The sequence below is a fragment of the Felis catus genome, chromosome E1 (assembly GCF_018350175.1).
Source record: "Felis catus isolate Fca126 chromosome E1, F.catus_Fca126_mat1.0, whole genome shotgun sequence".
Lineage (NCBI taxonomy): Eukaryota > Metazoa > Chordata > Mammalia > Carnivora > Felidae > Felis > Felis catus.
The window spans coordinates 13,487,317-13,513,253 of NC_058381.1; the positions used below are offsets into that span (position 1 = coordinate 13,487,317).

At 44.9% G+C, this 25,937-nt stretch overlaps 2 protein-coding genes across 2 annotated transcripts in view; both read left to right on the forward strand.

Moving 5' to 3' along the window:
* Window positions 1-233: 233 nt before the first annotated feature.
* SHPK (sedoheptulokinase) lies at window positions 234-25,771 on the forward strand. Its single transcript, XM_003996389.5, has 7 exons — window positions 234-616; window positions 6,132-6,273; window positions 14,533-14,716; window positions 15,257-15,409; window positions 16,394-16,569; window positions 20,397-20,597; window positions 24,814-25,771. The coding sequence occupies exons 1-7, from the start codon at window positions 449-451 to the stop codon at window positions 25,224-25,226; spliced, it is 1,437 nt and encodes a 478-aa protein (XP_003996438.1). The 5' UTR covers window positions 234-448; the 3' UTR covers window positions 25,227-25,771.
* Window positions 20,462-25,937, forward strand: part of TRPV1 (transient receptor potential cation channel subfamily V member 1) — a 41,989-nt gene continuing 36,513 nt past the window's right edge. Inside the window, exon 1 of the mRNA XM_045044056.1 lies at window positions 20,462-20,597. The gene's annotated coding sequence lies outside the window, so the exon portion shown is untranslated. The remainder of the gene's footprint in view (window positions 20,598-25,937) is intronic.

The window sequence follows — 25,937 nt, forward strand, 5'->3', positions numbered from 1 at the left end:
ATCAGGAAGGGTTGGGGGCGGAGCAGAGGGGCGCAGGCGCCTTGGGAGGGATGAGGGCTCGGGTGTGAGGGAAGATTAAGCCCCTTTTACGACACAGAGACCCCTGGAGCGCCCAGTGCCTGTCGGCGTGCGGGCGCTAGTTCGGTAAACGAAGCCCGGGCAGCGCTGCACTGCCCTGGAACTGCTGCCTTGCAGGACGGGCCTTCTAGGTCCCGCCTTCCATAGCCTCTCCGCCTATAGCCAGGGCCTGCCATGAGGGGTGGCGCGGGGCTCCGCTTTTCTTGGCCAATGGGAAGGCGAGAGGCCTCCATGTTGGTGTGGCTGAAGGATTGGCAGGCGAGGCCTCGCGTCGGAGCCTTGAAGCCGGGTGGATGTGCGGGAGGGGGCGCTACTCCTCCGACGTCAGCTGTGTTGCGCTTTGAAGCTTTGGCAGCTTCGCCCTCCGACTATGGCTGCACGGTCGGTCATTCTCGGTATCGACCTGGGCACTACGTCTGTGAAAGCGGCCCTGGTGGAGTCCGCGCCCGGCGACCCATCCGGGTTCTTGGTACTGGCGAGCTGTGCCCGGGCTGCGCGGGCCGAGGCAGCGGCCCAGAGCGCTGCGGCAGGGCCCCAGGTGAGGCAGCGTCCTGGAGTTGCACCGCCTCGGGGAGCCATTCTCTTGCTCCTGAAAAGAGGCCTCCCCCCAACCCCTTTTCTGCAAGGAAGTCTCCCCGATTTCTCCAGTCTGCCTGACCTCTGCCTGTCTGCTGCAGCTCCCTCTGATCCGTTAGGTTTCTTCCCGGTGGCTTTCCCACCTGCTGGCGCCGATCTCCTTCCTCACTCTGGCCTCTGGTGTCCTTGCTTAATGGCGCTGTATCCCCTTGCTCTCAGCCCTCCACTTGACCTGCGGGAAATTTCTCTCCTTGTGTCTGTGGAGTGACCTCAGGCCTCTCTTGTTCTTGCTGTCTCTGCACCTCACACCTGCCGGTGTCAAGTTTAGGATTCAGTTTGTTCCCCAGGGCAGAATCTGGATTTTCCTCAGGAACTAAGAGGAAGAATCAGGGCGAAAGAGGCTCCTCTCATTCTGCAGGGGTGGAATGTGGACTGGGGAATTGAAACACTTGGTCAGAAAAAGACACCAGGTTCCAAAAGCTGAGACACCTTGGAGGAAGGACTGCAGAGACAGAAAGACAGGAGAGAGAAGCCGATTAAAATGTTAGAAAAAGATTGGATTCATCATTATACTCAAAACTAGTGTCTTGTGAGAGTTACAAGGTAGAAATGGGGGAGAATTTCACCACAATGAGAGCTCTGGGTTCAGTAACATCATCAGTTCTTAGAACTGGATTCCATTAATTCCCTGAAAAAGGTAGATTCCATTAATCTACCTTTAATCTAAAACTGGATTCCATTAATTCCCTGTGTTCAGTTAATTGACAATAGAAATTAATATGTAGGAATTTTCTGTGTAACCTTTGGACTTTTTTTTCTGGATCTCTACTTGTTCTCCTAGTTGTAATAGGAGGCCTCTAAGGCCCCTTCCAGCCACAAACTCGATTTTTCTGGGCCATACTCCCAAGAGCTTGTTTTTCACAATCTCTTGCCAGTTATCTGGACTCAGTTGTTTACAGTTCAGAGTCCGTCTTGCTCAGAAACATTTCAGAGGATAAAGATTACAGGAGCACTTTGCATTTTCATTTTTTTTAAATATATGAAATTTATTATCAAATTGGTTTCCATACAACACCCAGTGCTCATCCCAAAAGATGTCCTCTTCAATACCCATCACCCACCCTCCCCTCCCTCCCACCCCCCATCAGCCCTCAGTTTGTTCTCATTTCTTAAGAATCTCTTATAGCACTTTGCATTTTCATAGAGACTTCCAAAATTAGTTTGGTTGGGGCACCAGGATACTTTAGAATGATTATTTCACCTCATGGACTGTGAAATGGAGGCAAATTCAGCTCTGACCCTGTGGGGGTGAGCAGCTGGGATTAGAGGATGTGAGTTTAGGCAGTGCCCTTTCTCTTGCAATAGGGCCACTTCTTGAAAACTGCTTTCTCCGCTTCCCCCAGCGTTCAGCAGGCTGTTCTGTGTTTACAGGCACACAGTGTGCCACACCTGCCTAATGAGGGGTTTCGGAGAGGCCAGTAATACCCCCCTTGCATCTTCCATGTGTGCTTTGTGCTCTGGGACGAACGGCATTGCTGTAATTTAATCTTTAGCAGAATTTCTCCACTTGGCACTGTTGATACTTGGGTCAGATGATTCTTTGTTGTGGGGAGCTGTCCTGTGCATTGTAGGATGTTCAGCACCCCTACCTACTACATGCCCGTAGACCCTTCCTACCCAGTTCTGACACCCCAAAATGTCTCCATATTGCCAAATGTACCCTAGGGGACAGAAACACCTGGTGTCCCTGTGCTCTCTCTATGTCCATACTTTTCATTCTTAAGAAGTATTCTGTAGAACAAGGCCAAGCTTGGCAGCTGTATAGAAAGTCAGGCTTTTAGGTGTTTGCAACCTTAAAATACCAGGATTTTTGAGTGAATCTCTGTGACCCTTTTGGAGTTAGTTTTTCCTTTCTGGGCCTCAGTTTCTTCATCTGTAAAGAGGGGTGTGGAGGAGGAGGGTTGACTTGAGTTTCTAAGTTCTGTTCTCAAATCTAAAGTTCTAGGATTTGATCTGGATAGAGTGATTGATAGATAGTGTGAACCAAGAAATGGAGGCAGCGCCTTTCCTGTTACCTTGTGGGTATGCCCATTGTCCGAGAGCTACTCCCTCATCATACTCACCACTGAAACTCGAACTAATTGCTGAACACTGACTGCCTCCTTGTCTTCGCTCCCACCTGGCCCATTTCCCTCCTTCACCGTCCCACCCACACAACTCACACACCAGTGGGCCCATTTTAAACAGTGGCTCCTCTGTCCTGGGTTGATATACCATCTGGCCATGTGGGAACTCTTTAAACTAGCACTGTCCCGTAGAAACTAGCTACGAAGCTGACCCACACCTGGAATTTCCAGTTCTCTAGTATTAAAGTAAAAAGTAACAGCTGAAATGAATTTTAACTGCATATTTAGCCCCATGTGTCCAACATACTTCAATATATAATAATGAATATAAATTTATTAATAAGGTATTGTGCATTTTTCATACTAAATCTGAAGTCTGGTATGTATTTTACACTTGCAACACATCTCAATTCAGTGCCAGCCATGCACCTCCTCTCTGCTGGGCTCTCACTGCCCAGCCAGTTCTGCTGTAGTCTCTCCCATATACAGTCTCTTTAGGGTCTGGGGCTGCCTCCTCAGGAAAATGATTTGTGTTCCCTCTGCACTCTTTTCCCCATTCTACTCATCCTCACCTTCCTTTTTTTCTGTTTCTTTGTTCACACTTGTTTGGAGCCTAGAACTGCCCCTGCCCGAGGCCAGCAGGCTGACGGACAAGTGAGGGGTCTGTCCCAAGGAGGGGGAGGGCTGTGTTCTGCCCTGGGCAGGATAGCCTAGGGCTTGAGGGCTCAGTCTTCAGATGCTTTTCCAAGACCGGAAGCTTTCTCAGTTCCCCAGAGACCGGACATTTATTAAGAACGGAGCCACATTTCTCTTCTGAGTTTTCCAGGGGTCCTTCTAGTTGTTAAGCTTATTATACCTTGAGGTGATTTTTGTGTGCCAGAAACATTGCACTTTGGTTGAAATCAAAGTAAGTATTCAATTTACTAAATTCAGAACCCTAGTTCTTAAACTTTTAAATTTGACTTATAAAGCTGGTTCCATTTATAAGTCTAACATGTCACTATCATTTTTGAGGGCCTTTGAATAATACTTAATGCTATTTCAGTTAAGTATCTTAGTATACAGTATATAAATATATATATTTATATATATAGATAAACATATTTATCTAGTGTATAACTAAGATACACTATATACACTAGATAAATCTATATTTATATATAGATTTATATTTATATTTTTATAAATTTATAAATATTATATTTATATATATTTATATTTATATATATTTATAAATCTATCTATCTATCTATCTATCTATATATATATATATATATATATACACATTTAGGTACTGTAGTTGCCTGACCCACAGCTTTTCAGAATACTTAAATAATTCTTATAAATCTAATAAGTTAAATGGATAACTACATAAACTTTAAATGCTCTTATATGTTTGAAATCCTTTTATAAATATACAGTAATGAGATTTGAACTTATAATCACAAATCTAGATCAGTTACTCAATTTCACATTTTAACTTGGAGTTGCAAAGGTAACCTAGGCCAAATTCTCTTAAACATACAAATTTACCTAAAATACCAAATGCTCAGATTTCCTTAAGCACAAATGTTAATCACATAGGTATGACTCTTTTAAACATGCATGTTTAATTCTTGATCAAGGAAGCAGTTCTGTCATCTGGGTTGCTTTTCCAAGTGTATATATTTTGGTGGCCTCCTTAGCTTATTGAGACTTCTTACTGATTAGAGGCATCTCCTGGGATGGGATGGGATCTTGGAGTCTGATTTCTAGCCTTTAACAGAGACTTCATAATTTAGAAGAAGAGATGGTCATGGAAACCTAAATTTTTTGGTGTGAGTCACCTACTTTTGAAGTTATATTAGTTTCTACCTCCCACCCATCTGGATGTACTGCTTGATTGGATTTGGCATTTCATTATCTCTAAGATCCCTAAATGTGTTTTCCCATCTGATTCCAGACACCTCTAACTTTTTTCAAATCCTGCATTCTATTCATATTCTTGTCTCTTAAGACCACTGGACCCAGAGAGATTCACATGCTATTTGATTATATTCTTAACTCTCATGACTTTGTTTTTCAAGGTTATTTTGCCTAGACAAGTTTGTAAGGAGGCAAATCAGGGGAAAAGGCAAATCAGGAGAAGATGGTCCTGACTGTCTTGAATCTCATTTCCACCCCTAAAAATCTTTCTATACTATCAGTCTCTTTCTGGGTACCTTATCTCATTGCCTAATTAATCTTCTGAAAACACTGCTCTGATGATGATACTGTCCCATTCAGAAAGCCCCAAGGGCTCCCCATTGGCTTTAGGAGGAGCCCCTTACTCTTGGGCTCAAGGTCTGCCATTGGGCTCAGCCTCTCTTTTATAGCCTCATTTCCCACTACACCCTTGCATGGACCATCTCACTGTTGCTGTGCCCAGGTATTCTCTGGGCTTTCTTCTTGCCTGCCTTCCCTAGTGGATATTTTATTCTTTTTTTTTTTTTTTTAAGTTTATTTATTTATTTTGAGAGAGAGAAAACACGTGCGCAAGTGGCCCAGGGTGAAGGCTCGTGTGTGAGAGTCAGGGAGGGGCAGAGAGAAAGGGAGAAAGATAATCCCATGTGGGCTTTACGCTGTCAGCACAGAGCCTGATGCAGGGCTTGATCTCAGGAACCGTGAGATCATGACCTGAGCCAAAATCAAGAGTTGGACAGTTAACTGACTGAACCACCCAGGTGCGCCCCTGCCCCCCCCCCCCCCCCCCCCCCCCCCCGTCGGTGTTTTGTTTCCAAGTCTAAGGCCTGGCCCTAAAGGCACTGAGGAAATGTTTGTCAGATGGATGAACTAAAGTCCCAAGTAGAAGCAAACACTAGGGCTTGTCCACGAGGCCTTTCCTGGCTACACCTTTCCTTCCAGGTTCCTTCCTGCTGTGTTCCATCCTGCCCTTATCCCAATCCTCTATGTGCCTTGAGATAGACCCTTAATTGCTCCTTACATCTTGGTCTTGTGTTTTCCTATCCTTAATGTTAGACTGTCAGTTCCTATAGGGCAGGGGCAGTGCTTTCCTCAGCTCAGACTTGCCCACAGTAGAGGGCAGAGTCTTAGCCATTTTGGAACCTCATCTACCCCAGTGCCTCACCTGTGCAGGGAGGGAGTGGAATCTCGTCCACCACATTCCTACTCTAGGTGCTGCTGGAGGTGGTGGAGAACCCTCAGTCCCACATGTCATCCATGAGCCTAGTCAGCAGGTCCTGGAAGTGACCCCAGTGGAATTAGCTGGGCAGCCCAGGAAATCCCTTGGGGCCTCTGCCCTTCCCACCCCCCCCCCCCCCCCTCACCGCCTGTCTGTGTGCCACTGCCTGACACGTCCTGTTCTGTTTCCAGGGGCGGGAGCAGGATGTAAGCAGAATCATCCAAGCCCTAAATGAGTGCCTTGCTGCCCTTCCTCAGCAGTTGCTCCAGGAAGTCTGTGGCATTGGAGTATCAGGACAGATGCATGGAGTCATGTTTTGGAAAACAGGCCAAGGTATGCTGGGCTCCAGGGATGATCATGTGCTTCTAGCAACCACTGTGGAACAGCAAAGTGCTGCGGAGGGCTCTCTCTGAAGGATCGGGTCACCCTGCAGTAGGAATGGAATGGCACATGTTGTCTCTTGTATTTTGTGTACGTCCTGTATGTTGTGTACCTCCTATCTTGTACAAATGTGTAATGAGTAAGCGAACTGTCCACTCACACACCGTCCATCAGCAGGGTGAGGGAAAAGAGTGACTTGTCTCTGATTCTCTGTAGGATTCAGTGGAGTGGATTTTCCACAGCTTTCTCTTTTGTGTCAGGGTCTCAGAGCATCAAAGTAGACAACTAAGAGATTAGTGTGGTTATAGGAGATGCCAAGACACAGTGGAAATACTTTTGAATTTGGGCATAATTTTTGTTGTTTGTCATAGTCACAGACATTTGTGATTTTTGAATTCCAGGGCTTGTCCTTTTTATGGGCTCAAGTGCTAAGAATTATTTAATTGGTTGTCTTATATCTTAAATGCCACAGTGCAGGTGACCTGTTCTTTTTGGCCTCTAGGAAGAGACTTATTAAGCCAGCAAAATAATGATGAGTAATTTACATGCCAGATGTTGGGCTAAGGATGTTACCTGCATGATCACATTGAACATTCCTGACATCTTCATGATATAGGTTACATTATTGTCCCCATTGTGCAGATGAGAAGTGGAGGTTCTGAAGTTAATATGCCTGGGCTCATATGGCAGCAAGTGGGGACTCCAGCTTTTGAACCCAGGTTGGTGTGACTTCAGACACTAAGCTTTTAAAGGCCTCTTGGAGAACCAAAGCTGCACGAGGGTGCAACAGTTCAATGAAGCCAGGAATTTCCCAACAGAATGTCTGAGGAAGGGTTAGGATATTATGAGCTCCTGTTACAGCAAGCATTAAAAAACTTTTTTAACTAAAAAGTTCTATACAGACATAAAAGTAGGGAGTATTATGGACCAACACACACCCATTACCCAGCTACTTTACTGCAGGTTTTTTTTTTATTAAGGTTTAAAAATTTATTTTGAGAGAGAGAGAGCATGCACAAGCTGGGGAGGGGCAGAGAGAGAGGGAGAGAGAGAGAAACCCAAGCAGGCTCTGCACTGTCAGTGCAGAGCTGGATTCAGGCCTTGATCTCACGAACCGGGAGATCATGACCTGAGCTGAAATCAAGAGTCAGACATTTAGCAGACTGAGCCACCCAGGCACCCCCTGGGTATTTTAAGTAGAGGATGGATGGCTACTTTGGGGGCTGTAGTTAAGGGGATTTGAACACCAGATTCACCCCTTTTTGCCTGGAGAGTCAGTGATTCCAGTTCCCCGGGGCCAAGTGAGTGGTGACCTGCTTCTCAGCAGCATGACTGGTGTCTAGTGATGCATCCTTTGATCAGTTCCCAGGAGGGGCTGGGTAGACTGTAGAAGCCAGTGCAGGACCTCTTGCTTCTTCCCTCTTCCTCATCTGCCTGTTGTCAGGCTGGCTGGGACCACAGGAGCTGCTTGGCTCCAATCAGTAGCAGGAGGAGAAGGCCGATTAGGGTGTTACAGCTGACCTCTCAGAGGGAGTCTAGGTTGTAAAAACTTTTTAAACTCCTTAATTTTGTATTAACGAGAATAAATGTCCTTTTAATACTAAAACCTGTCCCAAAGAGGACAGCAGAGATCTAATGATTGTGGTCTGGTCATCTGCCTCCCTTTCTGCCCATTTCCTGGACTCTGTAACAACCACACAGACCATTGCCCACATTGTTGGAGAGAGCTGCTTAATATTTCATTGAGTCAGCCCACATGCCTCCTTGCTTTGTTTTCTGCTTCTGGGAAGGAGGGAAACCACTATTTGACGATGGTAATACTTGCTTAGCAGAGTTGAGTGAAATCGTACTTGGGATCAAGACATTGTGTTTTTAATGGTGGCCATAAATCAGTTTAGCTTCAGTACCTACAGTGAATAAGGCTCAGTACTTGACCCCACGGGAGACGTAGAAACTAGCAGACGAAGCCCTCACCTTCCAGGGCACACTCAAGGCAGTCAACACAGACAGGCACCAGTAAGCCGAGCGGAGAGCTAATTGCTTCCATGAGGGCACAGGCCAGCCAGCGGGGAGAGGAAAAACAGTGAGAGTGTCCTCTGAGAGGCCTGTGGTTACGCCTGTAGACTCCATTTCGAGGGTCAGTAATAGCAGGAGAGAAGTGGGCATGATAAGACCAAGCTAAAAGGCAAGCGGCTGACTGGGAGAAAATGTTTGCTTGTGTGAATAATATGGGTACATATAAAGAAATAAGGACAGAGAAAGGACAAATGGTCCTGTGGAAAATGGGCAAAGGATACCGATAGGCAGTTCCTAGAAGAGGAAATACAAGTGGCTAATAAGCATATAAAAAGAGGCTCAATGTCATTAGTAATTAGGGCAGAGCAGATGAAAACAACAATGAGAAATCATTTCCACCCACTGAATTGTAAGAAATCAAAGTTTGAAAATGTCAAGGTGGGGAAATGGGGTGGAAAATTGATATTTTTAAATATGGCCGGTGGTAGTATAAATTAGCATGGCGATTTGGAGGGCAGTTTGGCGGGGGCCTGTTCCAAACAAGGGGGCTGCTGTGACTCAGCAGCTTTGCTACTTGGTATCTGCTCAGGAAAATTACTTTACCATGTATGTGCATAAGGAGGCGTAATCACGGTAGTTCATTACCCTGTTATGGTAGCGAAAAGTGGCGTTTAAGCGCGTTTAAGCTCTGGGGAATGGATGCATAAATGGTGGTATGCCCAGGCTGTAGGAGGATGTGCAGTGTAGTCAAAAAGAATAAGGTACATTCACATGCACTCACATGGAAAGGCCTCTAGAACATTTGCTGGATGTTAAAAATAACCCCTAGAAGAAGAAATATAGTACAATGCTGTTTGCTTAAAAAAAAAAAAAAAAAAAAAAAGACAAAAACAAAATAAAGTCAATCAAGCCAAACAAAATATGTTGTGTGAGTGTGAAAACTTGAGATAGTTCCCCACAAGTGCTAACAGGGACAGGAGTGGGGCCAGGACTCAGGTAGGGGTATAAGCAGACCTCTGGCTTTATCTGTAATAGCTGAACATCTCATACCGAGAATGCATTCACTTGTCACTTCTGTAATTAAAAAATTAAAAATATATCAATTCTTTGCCAAAAGAGAGAGAGAGAGGGAGAGAAGGAAGAAAGAAAAAAGTTAACAAATATCAGACCAAATTGTGAAACAGAGTGGATTTGAATCTTGGTTCTACCATTTGATAGCTATGTGACCTTTGGCAAATTTTTCTTAACTTCTCTCTGCTTCATTTTTCTTGTAAAAAGGGAAGAATTAGCATGCCTATATTATAAGGCTGTTATATAGATTAAATGAATTATTTTTGAAGTGCTTTGAAGAATACCTGGTACATAGTAAGGATTCCATATTTGTTTTCTCATACAAACAAAATAAAACTGTTAGTAAAAAAAAAAATTTTTTTTAAAGGATCAAAGAGTTTTGGAAGCAGATAAAGGGGTTGAAAAAAAGCTGTAGAAATCCGGCTTTGGGCTGGAATAAGAATCCCAACTTTAGGGACACCTGGGTGGCTCAGTCAGTTGAGCATCTGACTCTTGGTTTTGGTTCAGGTCGTGATCCCGGGGTCATGGGACTCCATTGCACTGAGCATGGAGCCTTCTCCCTCCTGCCACCCTCTCTCTTTCTCTCCCTCTCTCTGCCCCTCTCCCACTCACTTGCTCTCTCTTTCTCTCTCTCTCTAAAAAATACAAGAATTTTTAAAAAGTAAGAAATACATGTTTTAAAAAAAAGAATCCCGGCTTTAAGTGTAGGTACAAATACAGTATGTAGTTGTGGAGGTGCACTGCTTTGCCCCGACTCCTACCCCAAGTGAAACTTCATACACTTCAGGTGCATGATCTGTTAGGCACCTCCCTGCTCTTCTGGTTACTGGCTGGGGATACCAACCAGAGTTTGACAAGCTGTCTCAGAGCCTTTGCCCTGACCCATCTACCTGCAGCATGTATCCCCAGACATTCTTTAAAAAAAATTTTTTTTTTAATCTTTATTTATTTTTGAGAGAGACAGAGACAGAAACAGAGAGCAGGGTAGGAGCAGAGAGAGGGGGAGACACAGAATCTGAAGCAGCCTCCAGGCTCCAGGCTCCCAGCTGTCAGCACAGAGCCTGATGCGGGGCTTAAACTCACGAACCGTGAGAACATGACCTGAGCTGAAGTCAGATGCTTAACCGACTGAGCCACCCAGGCGCCCCCTCCCCAGACATTCTTATGGCTCACTCTCTTCTTTCATCCAGGTCCCTCCTCACACGTCACCTCAGGGAAGACTTCCGTGATCACCCTTCAAAAAATCTATCACTGCTGTTTATTTCTTCACAGCAATGAAAAGTATCAGATATTATATACTTGCTTGTGTATATTCTGTATACCTAGCATGTAAGCTTCATGACAGTAGTGACTTTTTCTTGTTGATTGCTGCATTCTCAGGGACTAGAATCCGTGCCTAATACATATTAGATACTTAATAAACATGTCATTCAATCACCCACATATGAATGAACAAATGGATGTTTCATGGTCTGGAACAAAGAGGGGAGAGGCAGTTAAGTTTCTTTCTTTGGTTCTTAATGAAAAAAATTTATAGGAAAATGTAATGATTTTGGCTCCCAAATCTGGGGCCTCAGATCAGACATAGCCACAAAATAGCTGCATGTGAGGCTTTGCCCTGCTTTGCTTTATGGTAGGCATTGTTCTCATCTGGAGGCCATCTCAGGACATATGGAGAACAAATTCTCATCTCTGTCCATTAGATCCGGAGTGTTCTTGTTACTGATAACCTTTCTCAACTGGCACTCAAGATTCTTTTCCCATTCTGCTACAGTGGTTGTATTTATATTCTGTGGAAGTGTGAGAAATATTCCCTATATGAGAAGAGGAGAAAACAAAACATATGAGGGATGTGTATTGTCTTTCTTGAAGGCTGCTGCAAATCTTAGACCCCAGACAGAGTTTAGAAGGTAAAGATTCATTTGCATCATCATTATCATCACTAACATTAATTGAGTACTGACTGTGTCAGGTACTGTTCTAAATGCTTTACATGTGTTAACTCATTTAATACTTACAACCCTACACACACAACACACACTACATACTCTAACCCTAACTCTAACCCTTCCCCTTGCCACTAGTCTAAGAGTGAAGTTGACACATGGCAGGAAGAGCTACCAGGACCCAGGAAATAATTATAAGTGTCCTTTACCTCTGGGCTTCCGGATACAGTTGCCACCAAGATGCTGAACTAGCTTGACAGCTGGCTGTCTCTGCCAAGGTCAGTTTTAGAGGAATCATAAGAGAAAAACACCAAGGAAAGGGGAGAACATTGTGAGAGAGCCTGGGGTGATGGGGCTGCTTTGATTTGGGATGTGTGGGTTGACAGTGGCTTGGGTCTGGGGCAAGAGGCAACCAGCCTTGCCTGTGAGAGGATAAATCGGAGGGGAACAGCTGGTCCCCTGGACTGCCATGGCTTTGGGACAAGCAGCATTGTCCGCATACCCTCAGCAGCTCTGGTGTCTTCAGGAATAAAATCAAGGCAGTGGAGAAAAGCAGGAGTCTCTTTCCAAACCACAGGGCTGGTGACATTGTAATCTAAGGATCCTCAAAACATTGTTTTTTCCTGGGAGGCAGAGTGGAAGTACTGACCTGAGGAGATGTTTTGCAGGGTGGGATGGATTAGCTGCAGATTTACCCCAGGATTCATTCATCCTTTCCAGCCGCTTGGAGGCTGGCAGGGATTGGGATCTGGCCCGTTTACACTGACTGACAGAGTAGCCAATAGTCCCAGCACAAAATGAGTTCATGGGCCAGGACAATAAGACATTTGAAGAGCACAGCTGTTTCACAAGAAAAACATTGTGCCAGGTGATTTGATGGAGATTCTTTGAGAAACCACTGTTAGAACGGTCAGTCTAATTTAAAATTAGCTTGACATACCTACTAAAATGTATGAAAGGAGAATATTAGCAAGAAAACATAAAAAGGACCAAGGAGAATTATTAGGTCTGAAAAAATATAATGGTTGAAATAAAGAATGTAATAGACGGGATTAATAACAAAATGGATAGAACTTCAGGACAAATTTGAAAATAAAAGATGCAAATTTAGAAAATCTCTCAGAAGGAAGAAGAAAAGGACAACGAAGTAAAAAATATAAAAGAAAAGGTAAGAAATATTGAAGATACAAATAGAAGCACTAGCATCTGAATAATAGGAGATCTAGAAAAGGAAAAATAAAAGTGGTAGAGGAGGAAATATTTGAAGAACTAATGAAGAAAATTTACCATAACTGACAAAATAATATCTTACGCACCAGACTGAAGGGGTGCATAGAATGTCAAAGAAGGGAGAGAAGGAAAACCTCACGGCCAGATATATTATAGTGAACTTTTAAGGATTTCAGACAAAGAAAATACCAAAAGCATACACAGTGAAAGACCAGGTCCTATATAAAAGAATTACAAGCAGATTGACTAGACATTTTTCAATAGCAACATTCTATGTAAAAATGCAATGGAATAGTATTTTGGTTACCTACTGGTGTATAGCAAACTACCTCCAAACTCAGTTACTTAAAACAGCAAACATTTTATTATATCTTGTACAATTTACTTCTGCATATCAGATAGAGCTACTGTACACGGAGTTGATGGAGGTTGCTTGGGAGTATTTGTGTAGTGGACAGATGGGTCTGGAGGGTTCAAGAGTGGCTCTACTCAATGCTTGATGCCTTGGTAGGGAAGGCTGGAAGGCTGGAGTCAGCCTGGAGGATGGCCTTTAGATGCCTACATGTGACTTCTCCATGTAGTTTCTCCAGCATGGTGGCCTTAGGACTTATTTTTTTTTTTTAAGTTTATTTATTTATTTTGGTGGGGGGAGGGGCAGAGAGAGAGAATTCCAAGTAGGCTCCACATTGTCAGCATGGAGCCCAATGTGGGGCTCAATGTCATGAACCATGAGACCACGACCTGAGCCGAAATCAAGAGTCAGATGCTTAACTGACTGAGCCACCCAAGTGCCCCAGGTAGTGGGACTTTGTACGTGGTGGCTGGCTTCCCCCAGAGTGAGTGCTCCAAAAGGCTCTGGTGGGAGCTGCAAGACTTCTATGACCTAGCTTTGGGGGTCCTAGGATGTCACTACCCCCACATTCTCTTGGTCAAGCAAATCATCAAGTCCAGCCTAGATTCAAGGAAAGAGGAGTTAGATTCTGCCCCTTAATGGGAGGAGTAGCAAGGAATTTGTGGCAATCTATCACAAATCTACAAAGTGTTTTTAAGTATTGAAGAAAAGGAACTTAGGACCTGGAATATTACAACTGTCCTTCAAGTATGAGGATATGAAAAGATATTCGGAGCCATGTAGGCCTTTAGATGCTTTGCCACAGAACGAACTATACTGAAACTAGTTTTGGGCAATTTAAATTTTTTTTTTTTTTTAACGTTTATTTATTTTTGGGACAGAGAGAGACAGAGCATGAACAGGGGAGGGGCAGAGAGAGAGGGAGACACAGAATCGGAAACAGGCTCCAGGCTCTGAGCCATCAGCCCAGAGCCCGACATGGGGCTCGAACTCACGGACCGCGAGATCGTGACCTGGCTGAAGTCGGACGCTTAACCGACTGCGCCACCCAGGCGCCCCTGTTTTGGGCAATTTAAATAAGAGCAGAGAAAGATCCAGAAGATTTCAAGAGATAAATGACATAAATGAAGTAAAGATGGCTAGATTCCTGAATAAAGTTTGATGCCTAAAAATCAGTTAGCTAAGACCAAAGTAAAAGAGAAAATATATCCATCGTCATCCAGAATCCAGTCTAGGTAGTATCCTCATGGTAAGAGTTGGAAGGATGGAGACTAGGGGACTTGAGAGTGTGCCAAGTTTCTTTCCTTACAGGGTGAAAGGGGATATAATATCAACTGTAAAAAATGAATAAAAAGGAATATAGAAGAAGTGGGATAAATGGAGGGAGTAGGTGACTTGCCCAGGGTCACATAGCCATTGGTGACGGAGCCAGGTATTAAACCCGGGTGCTCTTACATCAGAACCCAGGTGTGTGAGTGAAGCATTATCATGGGTGATAAAGTCGAGCTTTTACCTCACTAGCAGAATGGTCTCACAGACATGCTGCTGCTGGTCAGTGGCTCTTTTCTCTGTGTTTGGTAATCTCCTTTGTTTCAGGCTGTGAATGGACAGAGGGAGGGGCCTCCCCTGTGTTTGAGCCCAGATCTGTGAGCCACCTGGTCACATGGCAGGATGGCCGGTGTAGCAGCGAGTTCCTGGCTTCTTTGCCCCGGCCAGAGTCCCATCTCAGTGTGGCCTCAGGGTTTGGCTGTGCAACCATCTTCTGGCTTTCGAAGAATAGGTACGGACAACTGTTTTTGAATTGGATTCTGGGTTTCCAGGGAAATGAGAGTGGCCAGAGGGCTATACCTCCAGCTGGTCAGCATCACTCCACATGCTGGAGTGTTCCTCAGTCAGGTGGCCTGGCACAGAGTGTGGTCACAGGACCTAGACTTGGTCCAGAGCTGCTTCGTTTCTCAGAAGTCTTGGTTATCTGATTCTAACCAGGGGCGGAAAGAAAGGGGCAGAGAGGACAAGGGACTTGCCAGGGGTCACGTGGTGAGTTAATGGTAGGGTCAGGGCTGCTGAGAACGGCCAATGTCGGGTTTTCCCAGGCCTTCTCCCCTGAGACCACTCCCCTAAGGCTGACTCCAGCGAGCTGTGTTTTGAGTGGCTGGGAGGTCCTCACCCCGGGAGGTTTACTTGTCAGGGAGCTGCAGCATGTGGGGTGCTGGTTGCCACCCGGCTATGTCATGTCTAGTCCACTGCCTGCAGCTAGGTGTGGTGCATGCTTTCAAGTTGCTATTAGACCATGTTGAATTGTTTTTGATATGATAACTAGCCCAGAGTTCCTGAAGTCCTATGATGCAGTGGGCACCATCCATGACTATGTGGTTGCCATGTTGTGTGGCTTGCCAAGATCCCTGATGTGCGACCAGAATGCTGCTAGCTGGGGATATTTCAACACTCAGAGCCAAAGCTGGAACTTGGAGATGTGAGTATATCCTTGCAGGACGGCTCCAGGCTAAAGGTCAGAATCTCTAATGTGAGAGCTTCAGTGGGACTTTCCCATTCAAGAAGAGTGGAGGATTCCAAGAGGCCAGGAATCAAGTTCCAATGTCCTTCAGCCTGTTTCAGTCACCAGGCATGGGTGGGCCTAGCTGTCAGCGAACCCTTGCAGGGGGTTACCCTGTACGCCATGCTGTCCTGCTCTTCCACAATTGCCCAGACCTAGGTTGGCTTCCCCAGTTCTCTGTGACTCAGCCCTAGCCTATAGATTTCAAAGAATAACTTTCACTATAATAAAGTTTAAAATAAGGTTAAAAAATGGAAGTAGCAGTCTTGAGACATGTCTTTTAAAAGTTCTTTTTAAGCAATCTTTTGCCTTTTCAGATCCAGAAATCCAGTGCCCTATAAGTTCACTTCCTTCAGGGTCCAAATTCTGAGCTCTGTAATAAAACAAAAAGCACCTGGTAGTTCAGGTAAAGGACTTTCCAGCATGTTTTATAAAATTGACAGCCCGTGTTCACTAACCCCGAGTGATGAATGCGTTTGGTATTCAGGAGACTGATGGATTTGACTTTGGTTTGGCCTGTGCTAACTGATTGTGACTTTGTGTTGGAACTCTATCTCCCTTTGCAGAGTATTTGTGTTCCCTTCAAACATAGGAGGCTGAGTGGGGATGAAATCTGGCTCTTGTGTAATCCTTCCTGATCACCCCTGCTTACACTGGTTGTTTTCTTTCCTGGAAGGCTAATCCTAAACTTTTGAAAGCCAGTGTTCATTCTTTAAAAAATACAAGTCTACTTCTCATGGTTTTAAAAAAAGCCAAAGAGGCCCTCTCTGAAAACACTGGATTCTACCCTCCCTTCCTGTATGTGTTATCCTCTAGTGCTTTCCTTTGTTGAGTTTCCTGGAAACAACAAAGACCAAAAAAACCCAGCACCAGGTAAATACACTGTCCATTTTTGGATTGCAGATTGAGGACCTCAGGCTTTCCCATCCACCTGCTCCCAGACATCGCTGAGGCGGGCAGCTTGGCGGGCAGAACTTCCCGTGCCTGGTTTGGAGTCCCAAAGGGGACGCGGGTGGGCGTGGCCTTGGGTGATTTACAGGCCTCCGTCTATTCCTGTATGGCCCAAAGGACAGATGCGGGTAAGTCTTTCTTCTGTTCCTTCCTCAGACTTCTACTGGTGCCTTCTAAACTCCAGCTCTGTGTGAGGGTACAAGGGGAACATGTACCAAAGCCTCCGCATCCTGTTGATCGTTATTCTGTAAACATGAAAAACAGCCTCATTCCTACAGGTTCTGAAGACCCTCCCCTGGGAGCTTGCAATCCTATAGGGCAAGTTCTGTCCCTGACCACAGTCTGTGCTTTTCCTTTCCATGGCCAGGTAAGGGAAATGACTGTTTCTAGCTGGCTGATTGCTGTGTAACTCCATGACCAAGAAAATAGATTAGTAGATTAGGGTTTTTGTTATTGTGTTTCTCAATGAAAGTTCCATCCTATCTGATTAGAAGTGCAGAGTCTTTTCTGTATTCAGTGTAAGAGAGTCATAGTGAGATGGAGGCTGCAGTCTAGGGCAGAGCTTGGTCGACTTTTCCTGTAAAGGATCGGATAATAAATATATTAGGCTTTGTAGGCCATGTCGTTTCTATCATAGCTACGTAACTCTGCTGTTAGAGCCTGAAAGCAGCCATAGCCAATACATAAATGAATTGGGAGCCGCTGTGTTCTAACAAAACTTCATTTATAGACACTGAAATGTGAATTCCATAGAATTTTCACGTGTCATGAAATTTTCTTCTCCTTTTGATTTCTTTTCAACCATTTAAAAATGTAAGAACATGCCACTATGATTGTAAAATGCTGCAGCCCCTTTGGAAAACAGCCTGGCAGTTCCTTAAAAGTTAAACATGACCCAGCAATTCCACTCCCAGGTGCACACGCCGAAGAGAACTGGCAGCACGTGTCCACACAAAGTGTCCACACTTCACCCAGATGTTCCTAGCAGCATTGTTCATAACAACTTACAATTCAAAAAGTAGAAACAATCCAAACTCCCACCAATTGATAAATGCATTTAGAAAGTGTGCTATATCCACACAGCTGAAATGCCACAACATGGGAGTGAAAGGGAGGAATGAAAGAAACCAGTTCCAAAAGGCCGTGTATCATATGTTTCCATTCCTGTGAAAAGTCTAGAACAGGCAAATCCATAGAGACAGACAGCAGATGAATGGTTGCCAGGGGCCGGGGGAAGCAGTGATTGCTGATGGGTACAGTCTCTTTTTGGAGTGATAAAAATGTTTTAAAATTAGATAGTGGTGATGGTTGCACAACTGTGAATATACTAAAAACCACTGAATTATACCTTTTAAAAAGTTGTTTTTTATGGTGAATTGATGTGAATTATATTTCAATAAAGCTATTATTTAAAAAAAAGTGAAAGCCATTCTTAGCTCTCAGACCATACAAAAACACATGGCCGGGTGGGTATGGCCTGTGGGCTGTTGTTTGCCCTTCCCCGGGCTAGGGGAGAATTGGGGCCTGCCTGCCCAAGCAAGGTGGTTGCAGGATGGAGGTTTCATTTGACCCTCATGGCAACCTGGCCAAGTGAGTCCACTCTGGGAGCCCCTCCTTGTTACCAAGGGGAATGGAGAATTCATTCATCTTACCTGAATTCTCTTTGTAGTCACGTCTTCTTTCATCCATCAGATAGAACTATTACACTTCAACCCTGACTTTAAAAAGTTTGACCAGCCTTCTCTATGTAGTTTATTCCTATTTCATTTCATTTCATTTCATTTCATTTCATTTCATTTCATTTCTTTCTTTCTTTCTTTCTTTCTTTCTTTCTTTCTTTCTTTCTTTCTTTCTTTCTTTCTCTTCTTTCCTCTTTCTTTCTCTTTCTTTCTTTCTTTCTTTCTTTCTTTCTTTCTTTCTTTCTTTCTTTCTTTCTTTCTTTCTTTCTTTCTTTCTTTCTTTCTAATGTTTATTTATTTTTGAGAGAGAGACAGAGCACGAGCAGGGGAGGGACACAGAGAGAGGGGGAGACACAGAATCTGAAGCAGGCTCCGGGCTCTGAGCTGTCAGTACAGAGCCCGAGAGGCAGGGCTCAAGCCCACAAACCATGAGATCATGACTTGAGTGGAAGTCAGATGCTTAACCAACTGAGCCACCCAGGCACCCCTATTTTGTGGTATTCCTAAGAAATAACATTTCAAGGACTGTTATTGTCTTGTTTGGGGTAGCAATTCCTCATTCAAGATTAGCTGAGAGGGAAAAGTGAAATTCTGCCCATTTCGTTGGCACTTATATGTGATAAAGTCTTTTAAGGTCAGAAGTTTTTCAAAACCTTTTCTCCCAAATTTTCATCTAAAATCAATGCTCTGGGAATATGTTAAGTTTGTTCTGTGGCTTTTAATTTTCCCAATACACCAGCTCTTGCCTTGTATCATTTCATCTCAAAGTGTGAATGTCAGGGAACTCATGTGGGCTTTGGAGTCAGTCCCCAGGCCTGGGTTAGAATTTAGCCCCTCTCCTCCTTCTGGTGTGGCCTTAGGCAGGTGGCTTTTCTTCCTGAGCCCTTGTCATCATCTAAAATGAGGGTGACAACACCTTTCTCATGGGGTGGTTGTGGTGACACAGTGGGCTGGTGCCTGTAAAGAGCTTGGTTCTTTCTTACTACTCTGGTGGTTTTTAAATCATAGGCTGTTCCCTTGACAGAGGGCTCTCCTGTGCCTGGATGTGAATGTGTGTCCTACATAGTAAGTGAGGGGCTAGTCAAGTGGGAAGAAGCTAAGAATTAGGCTCCCTCTTCAGTGAGCTGGCTGTAGTCTCTGGTTCCAGATTGTGGCTGCTGGCTGTAGTCAGTTGTGCTGTGTCTAAGGGCAAGGTTGGTTGGCCTCCATCCTTGACACCTCCACTTCCGGGGGACAGGTAGAGGGCATGTTGCTTCTGGTAAAGAGTCACAGGGAAAGGCTTGATGTGGCAGAAGGTAAAGGATATTGACTTTCTGCGATTTGTTTCTGGTCTCCTTGCTTCCAAACCCAGACTAGATGGGAAAGTTAAACGTTGACCTCAGTTATTTCAGACCCCAATAGACTGAGAAGCACAGGCTTTTTGTCCAAGTCTTGTGAGAAGTGGAAGAGAAGAGACTCCTAGAACAGTCCACAGGCCCTGGCCTCAATCCAGAGGAGAAAATCATCCCCTCCGTGCTGGGTCTGGGACCTTTTCCCCCACTGGTAGAGGAAGGTTAAGAGAGCCATGGAAATGGGAAGGAGGTGGTGCTTGCCGAAAATGAATGAAGCCTCACCAGAGAGTTGAATGAAGCCTCACCAGAGAGTTAAATACTTGGGCTGAGCTCTTTCTCCCTGCAAATATTTCTCTATTGCTGCGTAACAAATCACCCCAATATTCAGTGGCCTAAAACAGCAAACATTTATTATCTCTCAAAGTTTCTGAGAGTCAGGAGTCTGCATGTGGCTGGATGGCTTGGCTCAAGGTCTCTCATGAAACTGCAATCAAGCTGTTGGCCCCCTGGGACTGCAGTCATCCAAAGGCTTGACCAAGCTTGGCGGATCTACTTCTTAGCTCATTCATGTGGTTCTTGGCAGGAGGCCTCAGTTTTTTTGCCACATGGGCTTCTGCACAGGGCTGCTCATGACATGGTGCCTGCCTTTCCCCAGAAGAAGTGATCCAACACAGAAGCTGCAGTGCCTTTTTATGACCTGGTCTCCAAAGTCACACATGGTCACTTCTGCTTTATTCTCTTCGCTAGAAGCAAGTCACCGAGTCCAGCCCACACTCAGGGGGTTGCGGGGGGGTGGGGGGGGGTGCGCAGGAATTAGGCTCTACATCCTGAAAGGAGGAGTACCAAAGAATTTGTGTACCAACACACTCTCCCCCTTGCCCTTTTGTGACTTGTGACCTCTGGGTCAGCCTGACAGGCCTAACTTCTGCTTTCTTTGGACCCTAGTTCTCAACATCAGTACCTCTGTTCAGTTGGCAACCTCCATGCCTCCAGGATTCCAGCCGGCACAGACTCCAGACCCAACAGCTCCAGTCACCTACTTCCCATACTTTGACAGGACCTACCTGGCGGTGGCAGCGTCGCTCAATGGGGGCAATGTGCTGGCCGCGTTTGTCCACATGCTGGTACAGTGGATGGCCGATCTAGGTAAGGTGTTGCCCATACAGTGATGTGTTCCTGCTTGTCCTTTCTATGTAGCAGTGTCTTGGTGCTGAGTGTGTTATTTAAGCTTCTAGATTCATGTGTCAGACCCAGCCAGGCTCCAACACATTCCTTCCTTCCTTGGGGATCTGGATGTATAGACTTCCTTCCTCTCATCTTCTGAGCTGCCATCACCTATGGTTTTTTTTTGAGGGGGCATCTTCTCCCCTAACCTTGACTATGGAATATCATCATAGTGTCTTAGCTCTCCCCTGCCCCACTTGGTCACCTTCTCTGTCAAGTAGTCTCTGGGTCCCTTGTGTTTGAAGTCTTCCTTCTAATGACTTCAGACAGCTGAAAATAAAATGATCAAATGTGGATGGTATTTGACAGTATTATAAAATCCTCATAGCACTTATTCCTGGCAAGTAGTTCCTGACTCCCTTTCTTAGAAGGATCCATGGAAACTCTGATGCCCTCCTGCTTTCTTCAGGATAGAATCGATCAGACCTCTCTGCTCTTCATTTGCAGGGAAACCTGCAACCTCCTTCTTTCAGAAGAGGTTCCCTTTCCAAGCACTTAAGGTAGAAATGAAATTTCTGGTCAGCCATGAAGATCTGGGGAAACCGTGTTCATCAGGTGCATTGGTCCACCTGTAGGAGCTCTGAATCAGGTCATTCTGGGGAACTTTCAGCATAGTAACAAAGTGAGGCAGAGCAGCAGGGAGCCCATAGGAAGCTCATACTGGTTGTGTAGACAAGCGTCACTGACCCGTGTCAGTCCTCTCTCAGGCTGGCCAGGGATGTCAGGATTTCAGGGGAATTCTGCCCCCTTGGCTTGGATCCCCTCAGGAATGCTTCATTAAAAGAACAGAACTCAGATTTTGTTTTGTCTCGCATCAGAAAAGGTTTTCAAGAACCAGTCATCAGAACCTTCAGGCAAGCCCTATATTTAGATACTGGTTTAACTGGATGACTCTATCAATTATTGACTGCGTTGACTGGTATTTCTCTTTATACAGAAGTGACTATTATTTTTACCCCTGAAAGAGATGGTAATACTTAATTTCTCTGTAAGATCCTTTCAAAAAGAAAAGTCTTTTGCATTTTCATGGTTCTTATTTTCATGAAACTGAGTACTTTGAAGGTTAGTATTATAGGTAGCTTAACCTTTTATGAAATTTCTACACTGTGCCATTTGATTAAAAAATATATAGATGCAAATACGACAAGTTTATTCAGATAAAAGACATCACATCTGTTAACCAGAAATGGAAATATTAAAACATAAGGTGTAAAAATTAAACTCTCTCTCTCTATTCAGAATACCCTAGGTTTGCATTGTTTTCCAGAAGTTGGAAAACAGACAGTTCCACCCTCATGTGGTTTAGAGCAGGGACTCTGGAGCCAGGTGGCCTGGGTTTGAATCCCAGCCCCACCACTTCCTTGTGCCCTTGGGCAGGTTCCTTATCCCGTCTGTTCTTCACTTTCCTCATCTGAAAAGAGATGCTAGTACCTACCTCAGAGGACGGCAAGGATCAAATGAGTTATACTGCAAAGCACTTAGAATGATGTCTGGCCCATAATAAGTGTGATACAAATGCTTGTGTGGTGGTGCTACCCAGGAGAGTGGCCTCAGTTCTCAGCTCTGTCCTAAGTCATTATGTGGCCTTGGCAAGTCCTTTCCCATTCTGTGTTTTTTTCAGTTCCGATGGTCTGTGTTTCTAAGCCCATGATGTGAACATGTGGCAACTCAGTATTTAGATTCTGATGAGGTGGTAAGCCAAGGGATGCAGAAACAGGGCTAGAAGCCGGGTCTCTCCAGTCTCCAGCTGGTATAGACCTTCCTTCAGGTGCCCCTCAAGGCTGGGGTTGTGGCCCAAGTGTTTCCCAGTGAGGAAGAACACTTTATTTTAACATTTTCTTAACATTATTAAGGATATACAAGCACATGGTTCATTGTTTTGTTTTGTTTTTTTTCTTTTTAACTATAGACTTTCTTTTCTTTTGAAAGTTTTCCACTCGTGTCGTTTTTCTGTTCCATGATCTACTTCAGGATACCACATTGCATTTCATCATCCCATCTCCTTAGTCTCTCTGTTTTCTTTCTTTCTTTTTTTTAAAGTTTTTATTTCTTTAAGTAATCTCTATACCCAACCTGGGGCTCAAACTCATGACCCCGAGATCAAGAGTCACATGCTCCTCTGACTGAGCCAGCTGGGCGCCCCTCTGTGCTTTCTACTTGATTGATCTGTTTTTTTTCTATTTCATTTCCCTTCCCTTTCTTCCCATCAGTTTCATGGTTTTATATTCTTCACCTATTCTTTTAGAAGTTTCTAACACACTGTGTTTCCTAGGATATGGAGAGGTAATCCCTTCTGCACATTGCAGTGCTGGTGTAAACCAGGCCTGCTTCTAAGGGGCAAGTATGATGTACATAACTTTTGAACCAGAAGTTCTCTTCCAAGGACTCGGTCCAACAGATTTATACACTTGTACACACATGCTAGGTTACTCACCAAGCACATGATTTTTCTGAGATTTTAGTAGAATTTTTAGAGGGAGAGGAAAGACATTTATTCTGGGTTTTTTTGTTTGTTTGTTTGTTTAACGTAGGCTCCATGCCCGACGTGGTGCTTGAACTCACAACCCTGAGATCAAGAGTCGCATGTTCTACTGACCAGGACAGCCAGGTGTCCCCATTCTGACATATTTAACCAAAGTCCTGCTGATCACATTTTGGCTATAATATTTAATTATTTCTCTCTCCCTCTTTGTTTCATTCCTGAGTGTGTATGGTTGAATTTGTACAAGTTAAATGTACTGCCAATGAGACTCCATGGCGACTCTGGGGTGGTGGCTGTCAGCACTGGCCTGCACACTGGAACCACTTGTGGAATTAAAAAAAGTTGTTTTTTTTAATTTTCTTAAAAAAATTTTTTTTTAACGTTTATTCATTTTTGAGAGAGAGAGACAGAGCATGAGTGGGGGAGGGGCAGAGAGAGAGAGAGGGAGACACAGAATCTGAAGCAGGCTCTAGGCTCTGAGGTGTCAGCACAGAGCCTGACGTGGCGCTCGAACCGATGAACTGTGAGATCATGACCTGAGCCAAAGTTGGACACTTAACTGACTGAGCCACCCAGGCTCTCTAAAAAAATTTTTTTCTAAGGTTTATTTATTTACTTAGTGCTACCCGGGGAGGAGCAGAGAGAGACAGAGAGAGAGAATCCCAAATAGGCTCCATGGGCAGTGTGGAACTGACACTGGGCTCAATTTCATGACCAGGAGATCATGACTTGAGCTGAAATCAAGAGTTGGACGCTTAACCACTGAGCCACCCAGGTGCCCATGCTTGCGGAGTTTTTAAAACAATGCTGATGTCCTCATCCTGCCTGTAGAATGCTGATGATTTGGCTGTGGGGTGGGATGGGGCAGGCATTTTATAGAAGTTCCTCAGGTGATTCTACTTCAAAAGCGTGATCCTTGGGCCAGCAGTACTGGCTTTTAGAAGTGAATAACAAATACAGAATCTTAGGGCCTGCCCCAGCCATACTGAGTCAGAAACTGCATTTTAATAAGATCCCTAAGTGATTCATATACATATTCAAATGTGAGAAGCATTGGTCTAGTCTGGTGGTTTTCAACCTCTGCTGAGGCTGGGCTGGATTGTGATCAGCACTGTGATCCTGGGGTTTCTATGACACTGCTAATAAGTCTAGTAGCAGCTGTAATGATGCTTTTTTTTTTTTTAAGTTTATTTTTGGAAGAGAGAGAGAAAGTGGGGGAGGGGCAGAGAGACAGGGAGAGAGAGAATCCCAAGCTAAGTCCCATGTGGGGCTTGAACTCACAAACCATGAGATCATGACCTGAGCCAAAATCAAGAGTTGGATGCTTAAACGACTGAGCCACCCAGGTGCCCCATGACTATGCTTTTTGATCAGTGTATTCATTTGTCCTCCTTGGGAGCATTGTTGTAGGATGATTAGTTGTAGGATGGTTAGCGCTTACAGCAAACTTATGAGATCTCTCCTTTAAGTCTAGGCTGGGGTCTGGGGCAGAGCACAGCTAGCCAGACTATGTGAGTCCCTGAGCCAGGAAACATCCAGCCTCAGTGAGAAGCAGCAAGTAGATCTATCCCTGCCCTCTGGGAATTCCAGACTGTCTCAGCCTGCAGCAACAGGTGGGGTGCATGAACTCACACAGGTCTTTTCTGTTCCTGGAAGGTCTGGAGGTCGAAGAACCCACTGTATATTCGTGCATGATCCAGGCAGCTGCACAGCAGAGAGACACCTGCCTAACTATCACTCCAACGGTGTGGGGCGAGAGGCACCTGCCGGACCAGCTGGCCTCAGTGACCAGAATCTCCTCCTCTGATCTCTCCCTGGGTCATGTGACCCGGGCCCTGTGCCGAGGCATTGTTCAAAACCTGCACTCCATGCTTCCATTTCAACAGCTCAAGGAGTGGGGTGTGGAGCGGGTGATTGGCAGTGGGAGTGCGCTGTCCAGGAACGAGGTTCTGAAGCAGGAGGTGCAGAGGGCGTTCCCTTTCCCAGTGTCCTTTGGGCAGGATGTGGACGCAGCTGTGGGGGCAGCTCTGGTCATGCTCCGGAGGAACCTTAACCAGAAGGAGTCTTAATACATTCTTTGGCCAAAGGACTTGCAAATTTTATCTAATTAGCAATTCTCACATGACCTTGGGGTCATCCTTTTCCTGGACACGTTTGTGGGCAGCTTTTTTTTTTTTTTTAATTTTTTTTTTTTAACGTTTATTTATTTTTGAGACAGAGAGAGACAGAGCATGAACGGGGGAGGGTCAGAGAGAGGGAGACACAATCCGAAACAGGCTCCAGGCTCTGAGCTGTCAGCACAGAGCCTGACGTGGGGCTCGAACTCACAGACTGCGAGATCATGACCCAAGCCGAAGTCGGCTGCTTAACCAACTGAGCCACCCAGGCGCCCCTGTGGGCAGCTTTTAAGCAAAGCTTGTTCTCAGGGCACCATCTTGACCAAGAACCTACCTTCAGGGCATACTCTAATAATGCAGCCAGGACTCATCAACTGGACCCCAAATCAGTACTTTCCAAAAGAGACTCACCTGGGAACTGGTCCCAAATATAAATATGGTGAAGAGAGAGAGAGAGAGAGAGAGAGAGAGAGAGAGAGAGAGAGAGAGAGAAAGAACAGTACCCCAGCATCCCGGTCAGCAGGCTCATCTATGACTCACCTGTAGACAAAGAGTAAATATGGACTTTAGGCACCAAAAAGTCTGGTGACTGTGCACTCAAAGTAAGAAAAGAAGACCCCCTCCACCCCCCCGCCAATCCAGCTTTTGGATTGTTTTTAAAAG